This window comes from Phaethon lepturus, unplaced genomic scaffold, assembly GCF_000687285.1.
Source record: "Phaethon lepturus isolate BGI_N335 unplaced genomic scaffold, ASM68728v1 scaffold7938, whole genome shotgun sequence".
NCBI classification, from domain to species: domain Eukaryota; kingdom Metazoa; phylum Chordata; class Aves; order Phaethontiformes; family Phaethontidae; genus Phaethon; species Phaethon lepturus.
In genome coordinates this window covers 8,685-27,363 of record NW_010558207.1, presented here as the reverse complement: position 1 = coordinate 27,363, position 18,679 = coordinate 8,685, and the positions used below count along the sequence as shown (strand labels likewise).

The 18,679-nt window shown below is 42.0% G+C and overlaps 1 protein-coding gene across 1 annotated transcript; it reads right to left on the bottom strand.

Moving 5' to 3' along the window:
* Window positions 1-17,284: 17,284 nt before the first annotated feature.
* Window positions 17,285-18,460, bottom strand: GPR65 (G protein-coupled receptor 65). Its single transcript, XM_010292974.1, has one exon. The coding sequence runs from the start codon at window positions 18,347-18,349 to the stop codon at window positions 17,285-17,287; it is 1,065 nt and encodes a 354-aa protein (XP_010291276.1). The 5' UTR covers window positions 18,350-18,460.
* Between the last annotated feature and the right edge of the window lie 219 nt (window positions 18,461-18,679).

The window sequence follows — 18,679 nt, the reverse complement described above, 5'->3', positions numbered from 1 at the left end:
CAGATACATGTTGGTTGTATAGTCACTTTTTGTACCTTCCTCCCTCTCCTTTCCCTTCAAGAGGATTTTTATAGCTACATTTCCCATTCCGTACCTTCTTCCTTTATGCCTATATTATAATCCCCATTGCCCCGAGCTGCAGAAATCAGCTGTCTAGCAGCCTTGTCTATTTTAGGAAATCTAATGATTTACCTATAAACAGAAAGGCACATGTCTGCAAGGTTCATCATAGTAAGCCTTGTGCTTCTAATAAAATATTGATTTCCTCTCATCCAATAATTTATATCTTCAATTGTCTTGATTGGGCACCCTGCTATTTTTTCACAAGATACGGCAATCGCCAAGGGAGTTAAGGTCTTTTTAGAATAAGAATGTGCTGTTGTATTTTTAAAAAATAGTATATTCATATGCAGCTTTGAAGAGAGTGTTAGATGAATCCCTGCAAGGCAAGCACCGTTGCCATACCCAAGGGAAACACAATTTTATTTTTACACTTAGCTGAATTAATTTATTGAACTGGTGCACGCTATAGTTAAAGGTCACTACCTACACATAATTTCTAATAGCTGCAACTTTTTATGTGCATTTTTATATGCTTTGTGCTTTTTTATATGCAACTTTTTATGTTCTCATGTGCCATAGATAGAAAAATGAAAGCCAGCTTGAAAACAATGGAGTTCTCCCATTCTGTGCTGAGATGAAGACTTCTTTAATACCCTCTTTATAAGAATCTTTGTGGTTTAGCACCTCGTAATACTTTTCCACAAATGGCTGATAGCAAGGAAGAAATATAATTCTCTCAGGACAAAGAGGTTATTTTCAGAGCTCTGTATTGTCTGCTTGGCATCAGTTTTCTATAATACTTGATATTAGCATGACACATATAACACGTATATAATTGGACTACTCGCTGTATATCAGACTACTCACTGAGTCCAATACTCACTGTATTCAGACCCTGATCTTATTTATGTCCTTGCTGTAGGGGTTTATATCCACGTGTGGTGATTGACCAGCACAGCCATAGCCCTTTTTTACCGTCTGGTGCAGTCACGGGTAATGCAAATGTCATTGGCAGCAGCAGTTCGCTAATAATGAATATAGAAGAAAAATGGGCATTTGGGAAAGAATGGCCATTAAAATATATGTTTTTATATTCATTAGAAAATAGAGACTGTGCTGGTGACCTGTGTTTAAGATGACATAATATGGTTCAGTAGGGGTAGCCATGCGATGCAGGATCTAGTCATGGTTTCCCACAATTCAGGAAAGGGAATATTCTTGGCTACGGTGATTCCCTGCAAAGCCATTTTCCAGCAGTCCGAGGTGACTGACTGCGCACGTACCCCTGCCCGCACGCTGCTCCCCTGCTGACTGCGTGCAGCGCGGCCCCAAGGCCGCGTGACGCCCGACGCAAGGAAAGAGCAAAACGACATCCCAGAATGACAGCATGATAGCAGAAGGGAGACTGGGGGCACATTGACTCAGGCCCAGCAGATGAGTCTCTACGTTAATCAAAAGTCCTGTGTGTGGCTTAGTATGAATGGCAAGGACAGCTATTGCTAATGCTAATTACATAAACAGGCAGCCCTGCACAGGATCAGGCCTGTACGTTCCTTTAGTCTCTGCTTCACTTCATCATGTTCCCACAAGACCCGAAATTTCAGATACCTTCCTTATCGACAAAACTTTCCGGCACGTATGTTCTTACCCTGTCTTGAATGGCATAGAGTGAAAATGATTGGGATCTCTGCTGCTCTTTTGGTGAATTACACACCTGCTTGTTCTTGAAAAAAGATTGTGTTAGTGGGAAATGATAATGATAATAGTAACAATAACAATAATAACAACTATGTTGGTGGGAGGTATTGAGGACATTAACAAATACATTCTGAGATTAAAAACTAAACCTGGTTCAAACACTTCAGAAAGTCTTGCAGTTTCAGAGTGTGAAGCCAAAATCGTGTTATCTTGCCGAGGATTTATATTCCCAGAAGCTGAACGTACCGCCGGTCCTCCTGACCCATTACTGATGAGTTCTATTTTTGTTGCTGGTAAGTGTTGTCGGCATTGTTTACAACTACGGACCATGATAGAGTCACTACTAATTGAGGCGAGAGCATGCATCCTCCCCCCGTTCAGCTCTGGCACAAATTGCTGTTCCTGGATTGCAAAAGGGAAGGACGAAGGACATTTTTCACGGTTCTTGAAAGGGAAGTACAAATAGGAGAACTCAAAAAGCCTCCACTTCCTTGTTTTAATTCTTGATTTCCTTACTTCGTCTGATAATGTGAAAATGGGTTCAGTCTGTGTGTAGGAATGACAAAACAATAAAACAAAGTATCGCGTGCATTTTTAAAGCAATGGCACGCTTTACGGAAAACACAAATAGCCACAAGGAGCAGAGGTATTAAAACAATCTGAGGACACACAGCGTGTGGGGTACTGAACTCGGGGTTATAACCGGGTGGTTGCCTCCTCTTTCTCTTGTTTATTGTATTGGCTGGGGGAAATACTGGGTTTCGAGGCTTTTTATTCTCAGAAGACTTTGATAACTTTAAATAAAGGAAGCTTTAGATAAGTGTGGTGACAGACTACACGCATACAAACCATTCTGGAAATTTCTGTGTGTTTCTGGTGGTGCTCTGAGACCCTCTCACAAACGCTGTAGGCTGAGTATTCAGTGCTAGCAATGGGATCTAGAGCTAGAGGCAACACATCTTTCATCTTTGCTACCTATGTTCTCCCCTGTCATCGAACGACAAGTTCTGTCATGTCTCAGATAAGTGCTGTCACGACTCGGTAGCTGAAGTCACAGCGTGGAAGCAGAACAGGTTAGTGGCAGATGTCACTGATGCATCAACAGATGAAGCATCCTCAGAAATGGCAGCTACTAAGCCTTTCCAAAGCTTCCTGTGAACGTCCACACTACTCACCCTAGGAAGTTTTTCAGCTGTATGTGCAGTGCTGTCCATGCGTCCATCCCACAGCAGCCGTAACTGCGCTTCCTTGGCAAGCTGTACTTAGAGGATAAGCAAGCAACGACGTGCTGACTGCTGGGGGAGCCAGAAAGGCTTTTTGTGGATCTTGCATCAAGCTCCACGGTCAACAGCTCAGAGAACTTTTAATTAGGTATAGCTCATCTAATCCTTTAAGCACCTCATTGCAATGCTTGCTTAGCTATAAAAATACTTCAAAGCAAATAAATACATTTAATACTTTCCTCGTTGCTACTCTCATATCTGAGAATATGAAGAAAATTTCTCGGCAATGAAAGCTGATTATAGATTAGCCAAGTTAATGATAGAAATTTCTTCACGTGGGACTTTTGAAATGAGACTAATGAAAAGGCAGTGGGGAACAATGGACATATCCCATAGGGTAAGGGGATGATGTGGTCAAGTCACTACTAATTAGTGCTATTGTAACTCAAGTTTTGAAATGTGGATATTTACTTTTACTTCTAAGAGTCTAGATGTAGATTTCATACTTATGTGTTAGAAAAGCATTACCGACTCCTTAATTAGGCTTTCTATGGATTAACAGGGGTTTTGCCAGTGAATTTAGCTCATGCATAATTAACTTACACTGTTATCCCCACAGCCTGATTCATGGCTGAATTTCTAAAACATGGTTTCATTTTGTACCCTAGCTTTTACTAAATGTCTTTTACCTTAACTACCACTGCAATGATGGATTCCCTAAAAATAGCTTGTGAACTATATGTCAGTCTTTGCTGAGTCAACAAGACTAGTGGAAGACTCTCAGCCCAAGAAAATTACACTCAGTAGATGGTGCAGGACAAAGAATTTTTTTTTTTTTTAAATTTTAACTAACACAAACTCATCTCATTCTCTGGCAATCCTTTTTTTCCTGCCTTTCATTTCACAGAGCATCCTGTTTTAAATATGTAGTTGTTATTCCTGCCCAACATAGCACCCTATAGTTGTTCATACTGTGTTTATTCACATATAATTATTAATATGATGTAAGGGCTCAGCAAGATTCTGCTCATTATCCTTCCCAAATGAGAGGAAAATGAACTAGCACTGAGCTACCAAGAGCTAAAGCAATGCGTAGGAGAACAGTATGGTGCTAAGGGGTCGAGGATCTGTCCTGCTGGCCCTCTAAGGATGCATATGACAATTTTCCAGTGGATGGGCACCAAGCAGCGTGCTGAGGGACACCTAGCATTTACAAGGTGGAAGCTTTCCTGAAATAAAAGCCTGACGTGAGCTGATGGAAAGAGCCAGAGCTCCTCATAGCAGCAACAGCAGGCTTTACTATCCAAAGGCTAGCTTCGTTATAGATGTAAAGCTGCCTGGCTCCACTGAAAATATCTTCTCCTTATGCCCAAGATTCTTCATTTTTATTTAAATATGAAAGCAGCTTGAGAGCTTTAGGTGGGTTTCCTGGCAGACCACAAAATCTATTGAATAATCTTCTTTCTAGTTAAACAGAAAAGCAAAAAATTGAAGTTGATATTTTTGTCTCACATGGGAATGTTTCATTGTGTCTTCGAGTTTTAAAATAGTAACATCTTCAAAATATTAGCAAATTTTATAAAGAGACCACTCTCTCAAATAATCCGGCACACTTATTTTAGAAAATGCCAAAAGAAAGCAGTACTGTTTTTACAAATATTGTCTTCTAAATTATTTGGCTTAAACTGCTGTGAATTCATAAATGTGTTCTATTTATATATTTTTTAAAATAAATATTGATTTTCTTTTGCCCATCTCCAAAAAAGGAAATATGCAAGAAACACCAGCAGTTACATTACTAAAACAAACAAAACCAAACCAAACCAAACCCAAAAAACTATGAAAACAGGAATTTATGTATCTGTAGACAGCACATCTCAAGGAACTTTAAAGAGCTATAAATGATCTTTTTTTTTTTTTTTTCTGGTCCATATGTGCATTTAAGACTGGTCCATCATTTGAAACATTATATTATCCCAGAGACACCTAGGCATGAGGCTTAGGTACACGCAAGGAAATAGAGGTAAAAGACCTGTATGTAAAGGACACGTGTCTACAGCCCATCATGGCCTCATGGTCTTCGCACCATAAAAATACTTAGTCCTCTGCATGTCCACCTGGGACAAGAGTTGGGAACTGCATGTGTTGTAGATCTTGGCACCATGATTCTGATTTGGAGGCTGATAAAAAGGCATTTTACAGGATCCTCAGTCAGTCAGGGCAAACCACTGTAACACCAGCCGGGCTGTCTTTCCTTGGTGTGCAGGTTCTGGGTGCTGCAGCGTGGTGGGATGTCACCAGTGGTACTGCTAGTAGTGGTGACTGGTTACAAAGATAGTAACCAAGCTGATCAGAGGTGCAAAGTGCTCTTACCAGGTTTTGGGGAAAGGCAGTTAGGCCAAACTGGAATCCTTGTAACCAAACTGCTACTAACTGGAACTGCCTGAATTCAGATGAACCCACTGACTTTATGAAAAAGTGCCCCTGAAGTTCAGCAGAGGCAGGTGAATGTGGCTCCAGAACATCATAGGGACATCCCAAACGTGAGAGGATCACAGGTTTCTCAGAAACCACTTAATCAAGTCAGTATTACATCTAAACTTGTACTTTTCTGAGCAAAGCTGATTTATCTGGCTATAGTAATTTCTTGAAATTCAATGTGAATTTTGAACATGGTCATAGTATTCTAAGGTAAGGTAAAGATGTGACGTTTACTCTAATAAACAACTTTTAATGTTAAAACCACATTTTCTAAGTTACTTCAGTTGTATATTAAGAAGTTCTTCAGTGAAGTAACTAACGGGGACAAAAATAACCTAAATAACAGGAAAAACAGAAAAGGGGAAAAAACCCAGAAGGTTGCAGTGAAAAGGAACCTGGGTTACATGACATCAGTTTATTTTGACATTGCATGTATATGAGACTTCATGGTGGTTGGCTCTGGAGTTCATTCAAGCTCTGGAAAAGTTCTCCTGAGTCCTGCTTGTGACTATCTTGTGGTAAATGTGTCCTTTCTGACCCAGCCAAAATACTGATGCTTAGTGAACTTTTTTTTTCCTTCCTCAACAACGTGACACTTCTCTGTATTGTGCACTGGCTAAGGGTTGCTTATGTCAGTAATAAAGATGTGAGGAGGTCAGCAGGGATTATTTTATAAATATTCTTTATTATTCCTTAAATATTAAGGAAGCAAGGTGGAGCAATACAAAAGAATGAACTTGGGAAAAAGACAAAAGATGAGAAGTGAATGGAATGGATGTCAAGGACTAGTGAAATGGAGGCAGAAGGAGAAGGAAGAAGAGGAGCCTAATGCTTCATATTGGAAGGACTTGTTCAACCTAAGATTTTTTTTCCTTGTTAGATTTAATATTTAAATACATATGATTGAACCAGCAAGACGAGAATTGATGGTGTACTACAGGACATTATTTGCATTTTAGTGGCCAAGTATGTCCTGATGGCAAAAAGAGAAGTACATATAGTTCAATGCAGGGTTTATCAGCTTTAATTCCTTGTTTTAGTTGCAGACATTTGGAATCATCTGAGAGTATCATATTATTGAAATGCCATCTTTTCATATGAATAATATAGCTTAGAACAAAAACTGAGCACGCAGGAAGAAAGTTAATAAATGCTGAGAATTTAATTAATTCCATACTGCTTCCTGAAACACATAAATCACTTTGAAATGAAGCCCCAAATTGTTCAAAAAGCTGGCTAATTAACAAATATTTTGACTTCTAGGGTTTAGAAGATTCATAGGTGTCACTGAAGTAATGAAAGAAGCTTGTGTAGTTGTTCTTTCTGGTCGTAATACACAGAAAGAAGAAAACCTTGAATATAGCAAAGGATAAAGGATTATTAATTGTAGTTAGAGGGAGGAGAAGAAAGTAGTAGCATCAGCTAAAACTAACTGGCCTGGTGTACTTGTTTGGGCTGGGACAGAGTTCATTTTCTTCTTAGTAGCTTGTATGGTGTTATGTTGTGGATTTGTGATGAAAGTGTTAATAACAGAGGGATGTTTTAGCTACTGCTGAGCAGTGCTTACACTGCGCCAAGGCCTCTTCTCCTTCTCACCCCACCCCACCTGCGAGTGGGCTGGGGGTGCACAAGACGCTGGGAGGGGACACAGCTGGGACAGCTGACCCCAGCTGGCCAAGGGGACAGTCCGTACAATATGACGCGGTGCTCAGCAATAAAAGCTACGGGAAGAAGGCAGCAAGGGGAGCGTTTGGAGTTATGGTGTTTTGTCTTCCCAAGTAACCGTTAGGCGTGACGGAGCCCTGCTTCCCTGGAGATGGCTGAACCCCTGCCTGCCCGTGGCGAGTGGTGAATGGATTCCTTGTTTTGCTTCGCTTGCGTGCGCAGCTTTTGCTTTACCTATTGAACTGTCTTTGTCTGAACCCAAGTTACTCTTCTCATTCTCTTCCCGTCCCACCGTGGGGGAGTGAGCGAGCGGCTGCGTGGGGCTGAGCTGCCCACCCGCGTTAACCCACAACAGGAGAGTTAACAGGAGGAGGAGGCCAAACCATTCTGGGAAGCAGATATGGTGAGTGTAAGGCACCTGAAAAGCGTTACTCTAATGTGAGCCCCTGGGAGAGTATGGGGAAGAACCAGCGCTGCTCAGGACACAAAGCTGGATACTGCAGAGATTGAAGAAGTGCTGTGGAAGAACACGACTCTAGTGCAGCAACCGAAAGGTCTGATCATTGAGGAAAACGCGCAGATGAAAATGATTTATTGTACTTCAGGGAAGTGAATGTCTGCCAAGAAATAAAAAGGTAAAGCATAAATCTCTTTTGGGGGGGTTGTTCAGCAGTACAAAGCGTATTCTGGTGTATGTGGAGGCTGACAGTGAGAGACCTGTAGCCTTGGGACCTCAGCCGCTATACGTGCCTGGGGAGAGGAGCTGGCCGATCGCAGGATGAGTTTGAACTCATCGCAGGATGAGGTCATATGCGTGTCATATGCGTGCTGGCGTGATGTATCAAACACGGTGGTTTGGCAGACGTGGGGGAGCATTAATTACAGCAGCTCTGAGTGAGCACTTGGTGGTACCTTGGAACTGGTGCCAGTTCCAAAAACAGAGCTCGGCTAGGATGTGAGAAGAAAAAGGCTAGTGGGGTGAGTTTGGGAATGAGTGCCTCATCAGGCTGGAGGCTGGAAGCGCCCGCTTTGTTTAAAGATACAGATGCCTGTTGCTTGTATATGTATGTACTTATGTATACTGGAATAAATACTGGGGAAAAAAGACATAATTAAACAAACAAGTTGTTACCAAGAAAAGTAAGTTGTTAATAAACCCAGGCTGGAAGAAAGCTCACGAGGCTTTTGTCGGGCCTTTTGTTTCGAGCTCCTGGGTCCGATGATTCGCAGCCCGACCGCCTGCAGCAGCTCCAGGCAGGGGCTGAAAGGAGCATGGCGGCTCGCCCCAGCTCCAGGGGAACTCGGGGTGCGGCGGCCAGCTCTCTTCCCAGATTCCCTCTTCTTCTGCGTAAGAAGCACATCTTTGAAGCAGATGTCTCTCGGCTCACCATACAGCCTGGCTACACAGACCGGAATCGCCACCTAGTGAGCATCGTCTCTCAGCTCACCTGTTCCGACGGTCTGCTGTAAATACATGTAATGTTGTGCTGCATTTCTTTGAGTGAAAATGCTATATATTGCAAGAACAAATCAAGCATTCAAGGAAAAATTGATTTGCTGAGGTGACAGGAAAGCAGGCATTTTCCAGAAAATAACATGTATCCAAGCGCAGGGATTCCTACCCTCCCTCGCTGCAGTCACGACTTTGCTGTCTTTGGAGTGTATTTACAGGGGCCTTGAGTGAAGGGCCAGACTTAATGTCTGCATTGGGTGTCTTATGCCTCCTGTACAGGTAGTGCTTCGAAGGGTCTCTGAGTTCTTGGTCTTGCTTTCTCTGAATAAATTGCTAAAAAGAAATAAACTGCATAACTGGGTAAACACCTAAGAAGTACCCAGAAGTGCTTTCACTTGTAAATATGCCTGTAATGAGTTAAAATGAATGCGCAACAAAGAAAAGATAAACCTATGCATAGCAAGTCAGCAATTTTTTCCAAAGGCTTCCAGTTAAATCCATTTTTCAGTTTCCTTTGGCTTGACCTGAGTGATTGAGCAGGAATTTGTAGTCTGCAAAACTTTTCATAGCTACCAAATCATTCTTGAAGTTTACACTTTTCTACTGTTTCTACCCTGACATCCTTTGCGGGTTGCTTCCTGTTACAGTGGAGAAATAAACTGAATGTTAAGCTTTAAAAAATGCATAGCAAATCACTGTTCAGATTTTACTAAAAAATAATGACATTTAAAACATACTAAATTTTGGATCCTTTTTTTTCCCCTCCTGCATCTAGGAGCATTTAAAGTTCCTATTGTCAAGACTCTTTGTGCAGTGATAAATGTAAAACACAAGAAAAGGTAAGGGAAAATACAGAACAACCTCTGGATACAAGAGCTGTGACTTTCAAATAACCACATGAGAAAATTCTGATGAAATCATGAGTATAGATAAGAGTGAAACAGGAAGAATCAGGTTTTTTTACTCAAATAAAGTTACTTACCTTGGTAGAGACGGAGTTGTGGTGCTTACTGCTGATAAATATTTCGAGATCATTTTGAAACTGCATATGCCAGGCTTATTTAAAGTCACATTTTGAATTTACTAGTGATGTAATAGGGATCCGAAAAAACTTCAGGACTGAATTTTTCCTTTCCAAGAGGAGCTAATTTTAAACTGTGAAATGCTACTGCCTAAATTTATTTCCTGCTTTCCACAAAAATAAATGATCCTTTAAGTGTGAACACTAGACTTGGTGATAAAATGTGCTACTGGGAACACAGGGAATTGCAACAGCTGCAAACTTCAATGCAAAGTTAAATGTTGAGTCACGGGCAATACCTTCAGAACACCTTGTAGTCTACATATCTGATAGCGATATGTGGACTGTATTGAGACACTGCATTGTGCACCAACAGCCATACAGATGGGGAAGGAAAACAGGCACTGATCACATCACAACAGCTGTCCAGGAAATTACATCCAGTATTTCACACTTTCTGGCACTAACCCTGTAACGAATGTGAATGCACTATTTTTCCTCTGTACAACATCTCAGTATGAAGCTTTTTCTTAGGTTGGCTATGCTACACAGAACCTGTAATAGGTTCACGTATGCTGACTGAGCTGCCAGTGACATGTGCCCATTCTCTGCTTGCCAGGAAGGAGAGCTCACTTCTGCCTGCATGGGGCTACCAGGAATGTATCAGCAGACATTGACAGTTTGACCTTTTCTGGGTTTTTCAGCTGTGCTGCGTTCTGACAAGGAGCAGAAACTTTATTTATTTATTGCGTTGCACTCCATGAGCATAAGCAAAGAAGATGAGTGAAGCCATGTGTTTATTCCCTCATTCTGAGAATACAATGAATTTCTTCATAGATATTTGTCATAGTTAGAGCTCTTCTTGCCCTTTAAGAATCGGGGCTTTTTACATTTTTACCTTCCTTTACTCCATTCAGGAGTCCTAGTGTTTCCTAAGGTAAAAAGATACCTCAGGAGATGAGTTGCCATAAGCCAGCCCACTTTGTGAGACCCTGCAGGGGTCATGTGTGAGACCTGGTCCCTCAAACTAGGATACTAGTAGAAACAGTGGGGTGTCAAGGGAAGGGGAGCAAAACAGCGGGGAAGAGCTGTGTCCTGAGGCCACCGGCTCCCACTCTCATACCCAGTAATTATCTGTTGTGTGTCTGGCTGGACAGCGGAGAGGTGAAGTGGAAGAGACTGTAAGAGCCGTGGAGCCAGCAGGGTCACCTGATGTGGGTGCTGTACTGCTTTTGCTCAGTTCTCCATCTGGCATCTAGTAGTCTGTTCAAGGTAACATGAAGGGAGGATGCATTTTCACCACAGTTGTCTTTCCCAGCCCCACCTTCTTTCTTTGCGTCCATTGGAACAGAGCCGCTAATCTCTGCAACCTCCCCGGAAGAGACAATCTCATCGGTTGTGCCTCAGTCTCACCAGTTCATTTCATTTAAGGATGCGAACCTAAGGGATTTTGCCCATGCTACGTTTACAGGATGAACTGCATTTCCTCACACCTATAATTAAGTTTGTGAAACGGAAGACAATATATGGACCTCTCCTTTAGACTGTAGCATTCTGGATGTGGTACTTGCTGTGGCATCTGCTAAGGTACCCGCTATCAGATGAAGGAAACTGAGGTGACAATTTTTCCAATAGGTCAATATATCCCTGTGACAAGGCTGGGATCGAGACACCAGTAAACGCTGTGCTAAAATGCTAGGAGCTTGAAACAAAATTGTTCCTGGGTGTAGTTCTTCATGCGGGGTCAGAAAAACAGCCGCTACTTTGCACGTCAGTTGCTAAAGGGGAGAAAGCTTTTAAACAGTGAGAAATGACAGGTAAGGTCAATATTCTACAATAAATCAACATAAAGCTTTAGCTGGAATGGAATATAGCACAAATCTGGGAATATTAGGACCAGCTCTTGGGAAAAGCTTGTGGAAGTCATTGCTTATGACATATGAATGTCAGTATCTCATCTGGGCATGAGAAAGGCAATATGCCATATCCAGATGATCTGAAGAGCCGTAGAGAAAACCGTGATAAGGCATGAGCTGCACCCCTATCTGTTTACTTTACCTTCATATGTAGTGAACATAAAACCGTGATGTTTATATATATATATATTTATATGTGATTTGACACTAGTACAGTACCTGGGTATGCTTTTACCCAATCTGTCAGCGTCCCAGTTGTTCATCCAGCAACAGATCTTGACTTTACCGGGAAAACAAAATAATGGAAAAGACTCTTTTGACCCTGGTATTGAATCTTTAATGAAATAGTTGCTATAGCAATCACATTTCTCAAAATACTAAATTTAAAGCAACAGCTCCTTAGAGCTACGTCAGATCTTATGAGATACCTTTTTTTTTCAGTATCTCTCAAACTCCATTTGAAGAAGCTGGAGTCTGTACTCTCGTCACCAAATTACTCAAAGTTTGAAACAGAACAAAAAGGGATTGACCTATTTTCCTTTTTTTTTTTTTTTTTTTTGCAGGTGTTTCATGCCTCCCACTGTTTTAGCATTTCCATTCCACGTTAGTGATGAGATTAGTATATATGTGTGCAGTCTGATGTTTAATGAGAGATGCTATGGGACACACGTTCTAGCTCTGCTGTACGCAGGCTGGATAGAAGCTGTAGGTGATACACTCTGAGGTGATACACTGCTGACAGTGCCTCTGGGTTGGCACAGACGAGGATCTGGCTGTGTCTTGGGCAGTGTCTTTGTAATTCACTTGGATCAGGCTTTTTACATGTTATTTGATACAGCCTTTTCTTTACTGTCTTCTGTTTGGGTTTTGTTGTTGTTTTGTTTTGTTGGTTTTTGGTGTGGTGGTTTTGTTTTTTTTTTTTTCCTTCCCCCAGAGCCTCAGTCCAGAACAGGCTTTATGCCTTTCTAGGATATTACGTCAGCTTAGGGTAGCAATTTATCAGTCACACAGCTATCGTGGTGCAGCAACGAAAGAAAACCCTTGACAACGTGCACGAGCTGTTTCGCTCTCCCCCCGCCAGCGCCGGAGGATCACTTACCGGACGCCGCCTTGGTTCAGCGCCACCGGGGACCCTGCAGGCGTGGCGGAGCCGGCGGCCTCGGGCAGGGGCACCTGCCATCTCGCGGGGCTCTGGGACCACGAGGAGCCGCTGTCTCACGCCGGAGCGGAACCCTGGCAAGCGGCAGCCCCGGCCTGAGGGTGCAGCAGCTGCCCCTGGCTCCTGCGGCGCTCAGAGCCCCGCTTCGCTTCCCTTCCGCGCAGCCTTGCTCTGCGCAAGCACGTCTGCCGCTGCGGTCGCGCTGGTTCCAAGCACCCTAAGGCTCCCACCCGTGTTCTCTCTCTATGCTGTGCGGAGGCGGGGAGCAAATTAATAGTTTGCTCCTTTAGCACCTTAGAAAATAGAGAACTAGACCAACGATGACACTCATGAAACTCTAAGTAATATGGAAAGTGGCACATAGCTAAACTATGGCCCAGTGCTCCCTTCTCTGCTGGCATTACATTAAGAGTGACTTTGCTAAAGAATATCACTGGGCTAATCAGATTTTAGTAGTGTCATTCTCCGTGACTGGAAACAGGAACAGGAATATATTAACCTTACACCTCAAATTCACACTTCCTTTCATCTTTCTCAGTGGCTGTGAAGTTAGCCTATCACCACGTGAGTCAGGACCGACCCCGCTGACATCAACAAAGCAAACCTGATGCGGAGCTACGTCAGAAAAGAATAATGATCCACATCATGAATGCCGTGGTGCAGGTTGTGGCTAAGATTATAGGAAAAACAGCTTAAATGAAGTCTGAAATTCCACCAGCTAGGTCACCACAGTTCACTGAAAAGCTCCCAACTTACGAAGCTGAGCTGTATCTTTGCTGGACTTTTGGCAGATGGATTTTGCTTTTAAGTGAATTATTGACATATAAATTCACCTCTGCTGTTGTTATACTGACAACAATATCATTTGACACTGACATTTCATACCCTGTGGATATTAACTAAATTACCATCACAACCCTTTCAATTATTTATATTCTTACTGTATAGATTGGGAAGTGAGACAGGAACTACAGTGACTCACTGAGGCCATACATTAATGCTTTTAGGCATTGTCTGTGAAGTAAAATGGAATTCGAATGCATGCATTTCTTCTTGCCATTGAATACATATTTGGATTTTATAAAGTCTTTTCTGTAAGGAATGTCCTTGCTTTGGGAATAGTTACTGTGAGTTTGCACTTGTTTTTTTGCCTGCACAGCCATCAGGAATTCTAAGTGGAATATTCAACAGCAGAAATACACAGAATGGATTGGAGCCTGGATGAAGACATCTACTTTTCACGATGCTGTTTTTGCTGTGTGAAAAGTACCTCTCCCATAACATTGCAATTTTTAAGAGAACATAGATGTTCACTTTCATACAGTAAATTTGTTCCAGGGGGACAAATATGGAGAGAGAATGAAAAAGAAGTATAAAATTTTAGCTACATAAGAATAATGAGGTAAATACACAAATGACTGAAGTACAGGACATGGTAGTCCCTACGTCTAAAAGTTTCCTCATTTCTCCAGAGGATTGTGATTTGAACACATTGACTGAGCATTTCAGAACAATCTAAGGGATAGGGTACCTACATTTTATTATCATAAAGTGATAGGACCATGAACTTACCTGAGATTTTCATGAAGCTCAGCCTACAGGCCAGCCATCGTCATTGTTTTCCTTTATCTTGAAGTGAATCTTCAGCAATGCAGGGAGGTACTATAGGAAATGATGCTATGAAAAACATCCACACATACCAATGTAAGCTTGTCCAAGCTATGGCTTTCATGGGCATTGGTGGCATATTAAAAAGTATAAAATCTCAGGGCCAAATTTTGTGGATATTAAGCTCTTTGCACGGAGTCAGGGCCCTAACTTTACCAACATAATCTGCGGTCTCTTTTCCTGCCTCCTTGTGGTTTGGCTGCCTGGGCGGAGGCCAGTGCTGACATGGTGCGGCCATGCCCGGCCTCGTACCTTGCCTTCCTGACTTGGCTTTCTGGCTTGACCTCAGACCTGCCTCGTCACTATGGATTTACCTGGTGATCACACAGCTGTTGGCCAATGCTGGTTACCATCAGTGGACGTTGGGGTGCTGTGGGACTGCATGGCTTCTCAGTGAGGATGCTGCCCAGCCTGCCTGGCTGTCATCCTCAGCTCCTGGCTCCCTGTCCCTTGCAGAGCAGCCAGCTGCCACTACTCCCTGACACACAAGTTAAATTTGACTCAGTTTTGTTGATTAGTTTTAGTTTTCATTATTCTTTATTCAAAATAAATTAAAAACCCCAACAGAATTGACTTTCCAACCTTTCCAGCATGTGAAAGGTCTAGAAATGAACAACTGAGTTCTTTTTTTCCATGAAGTTACACTGAAGTTTTGTTCTGCTTTTATTCCAATGCTGCAGTGAAATTTCACATTCTGTTGCAAAATACATACATCACCACAGGAACTAATCTGTGGTGAAGTAACTTGCACTGCTGCTTGCAAACTTTTTCCTTTATAATATATAAGACGGTATTACAGAAAAAAATCCCACATCAAAACAAAATCTGGCAAATGGAAACAAAGAAGGGAAGGGACATACTTTTTTAGAGAGGAAGGCAACAGTCAGAATAGTGACATACACAGTTCATAGGATGGTAGGACAATTCTGGTTGGAAGGTATCTCAGGAAGTCCAACCTTCTGCTCAAAGGAAGGTCAGCTATGAGGCTAGACCAGGTTGCTCAGGTCTTTGTTCAGTTGGGTCTTGAAAGCCTGGGAACATGCAGAACATCTTGGTGCAACCTGCTCCACTGCTTGGCATTCCTCATAGTTCAAAAGTTTTTCCTTATATCAACTCTGACCCTTCTTGCTGCAAGTTATATGCATGATTTCTTGTCCTCCTGCTGTGCACTCTTGAGAAGAGCTTGGCTCCATCTTCTCAACAGCTTCCTTGCAGGTATTGCAAGGCTGCCATTAGGTGCCCCAAAGACTTCTCTTCTCCAAGCTCAACAAGCCCAGCCTTCTCAGCCTCTCAAGTTCCCCTCTCAGAATGTGAAATTAATTGAAAGTATAAATAAATGCAAACAGGAACTCACGAAAACAATGAAAGTGGGTCTTTGTAATGCAGAAATTTGTAATTTACACCCAGAGGGATCTTCTCATAAGAATTTTGATATTGCTTCTGACCACTGTATGCTCATCCTCCAAATATAATGTCAGACCTAGAAGTGTGCTGAAAAAGTGCTGGTCAAAATCCTTCCACTACACAAACTTACTAGAGGGGGATTTTTTTGATGGAAAGAAATTTTTTTCCCTATGAAACTGGACAAGCATCATAATTGAACATTCCTCCTGGCAACTGAAAAAAAGTGAAAAGGTTGTGAGAGGAAAAAGAAAAGACTTTCTATGGTGTTTTAACTCTTTTTCAGAGGGCTGAGTGCCCACCATTACCAGGGAACCACATAGCCATTGCAGGGGCCCGCGCAGCAACGGCTCCCTGAATTAACACCTGTACTTGTGCTAACTTCAACCCTTTCAAAATGTGGGTTCTTTCGCTGCCCGTGTTTGTTAGTACATTCGTGTTTTTTGCTGGTTTGTCAGTATTACTTGTTGGTTGGTTTGATTTTTTCAAAACTGGCAGACTGAGAGTCCTGGAACCTCTAGCTGAGGCCTCCAGGTGCAGTTAAGTAAATAGATATAAACCTTCTCATTCTATTGACTCTACAAACGTAACCACACTCAGATTTCAGTCATAATAAGCAAGGCTAAAGGCTGGTCCTTTATGTTGTGGAGATGTGAAACCTCACCTTTCAATCCTTCCCTTTCCTCCCTGCATATATCAGGAAAAATCTCATCTGCGTTAAATCACTGGTGGCTAGAATTTGGTTCTTTATAGGCACTTAAGTAATGAATCTTCAGCTGTCTGAAACCCAATATTGATATTGTAATGAAACTGCATGATATACGGTTATACACTTGAACATACATTTTCCAAAGGAAAAAAAAAGCTGAAAAGCTTAATAGCAGGTAAGTACCCATCCACATGAGGTAAACAATTTTAAGAAGAGGTTAATCTCATGGGTATGCTGAAGGAAAACTTGAGCCAGTACTGAAACACAGGAACCATCACAGCACCATAAATTATACCATGAAATGAGAAGATTTACTACCCTCCCTTTGTCTGCTCCTTCGTTAATAGTATGAATGATCTCCATGTGTCTGCATGCTTTATTCACTTCTATCATAGTACTAATTTTAAAAATATCTCTTTCAGAGCTCCTTCCCAGCTCAGATTTAGGTTTCTACTAAAACTGGAAAACAAATGACTAGGTTAAGAGGACTTCAGCCTTCCTCCAGCTGAGTATGTGTACGCCCAGCACGTGGGATAGCTAGAAGGCTGCAACAGGAGGTGGTTCTGTGGGGGATCCTCAGTAATTTTGTCGGTGTGTCATGGTCAACTTTCTTGACTCAGCATTTGGTTGTTGACACTGATTTATGTACCATGCCTGATTTAAAGACACATGTTGATGCCTCACTGATCTCACTGACCCTGTACTAAGTTCTTATTAGCTCCAACTACTGGTTTCACATAGATTAGTATTTGTGGCTTTTGGGGTATTTCCTAGGTACAGACCGGGGAAGAATTTTTCTTTCTTTCTTTCTTTCTTTCCCCTTTAGGTTACCCAATTTTGCTTTGAATGTGCTCGCTCAGGCGTTTTTGAGTCTCCGTTTCACAGGAAGTTCTGTAGGTGATCAGCGCACTGGTCTTTGTAGCAGAGCTGCACAGAGCATGGTCTTTCGCTTGGTCTCCCTCACGCTTTCGTAGGCACAAGCAACACCTGAGCAAATTCAGTATGTCTGTTCGTGCAGTTTCACTCACAAAGCAGTAAAGAATGGGATCGGCAATGCAATTCAAACTTGTTAAGGCCTGTGTGATTCTGTAGATCTTATACATCAACTGCAAAAGCTGTGGGTCAGTAGTGTGAGGTTCTTTGATGCTGCGAATAAGCAATATAATGTGATAAGGAGTGAAGCAAATGATGAAAGTAACTGTGATATTCAGAATAAGTTTCCTCACTTTTTTCTTTTCTTCATCTACCGTGGCTTGATTATACCTCACTACTTGGTAGATTTTGTGATAGCAAAACACGATGATTATCAAAGGGACCAGGTACCCTGAGCATATCCGGAATAAATTTATCTGTGCCTGCCACAATTCTAGGGGGTATTTATCATAGCATAACATATGATTAGTGAAATTGCAAGGATCATTGAATACTTCTTTGTTCACCAATATAACTGAATTTAAGATGCTTTCCAGAAGCCAAACAATCACACTGACAATCAACGAAAATCTTCTTGTGCGCAAGTGTTGGAGCTTCAAGGGGTGAACTAATGCCAGGTACCTGTCAACAGAGATGCAAGCAAGGAACGCAGTGCTGGTGTAGAAATTCATATACATAAGGAAGGCAGAAATCGCACAAAGCAAGGCAGAAAGCCTCCAGTTATCTCCATTCCAGGCATAATCAATCCACAGAGGCAGAATCAGAGAGTACAAAAGGTCAGCCAGGGATAGGCTGAAGAGGTAGATTGCTAACTCATTCTTTTTCCTCACCTGAATGTAAGATGCGTAGAGGGATACGCAGTTGATGGGAATACTAATCATCATCACAATGCTGTACACAAATGGAAACAAATACTTATCCAGGGTGTGATCATCATGGCACTTAGCAGTGGTGTTCATTTTTCACCCTGAGTAGTCTCTTTGGGCTAATTCCAGCCTGGATGCAATAAAAACCCCTCTGTAGTCTGATGGGTGGTCATCTGTTAGTTCTTCAGGACCTGGTTGGTAAGATTCCAGCCTTCTGTTACCAAAAAGGAAAAATGTCAGCTATAACAACATTTTTGTTTGGTTTTTTTTATGGGCTTCTTGGTGGGTGTCTTTTTTTTTTTTAGAAGAAAGAAACTGTGTTTCCAGGAGATCAAAGGTTTTTAATGACTCCTGGAGTTAGGAGTGCATAGGAAGAGGAACTCAAATGTCTAAGGCAGTCAAGGTCAGTCAGACACAAGCTTC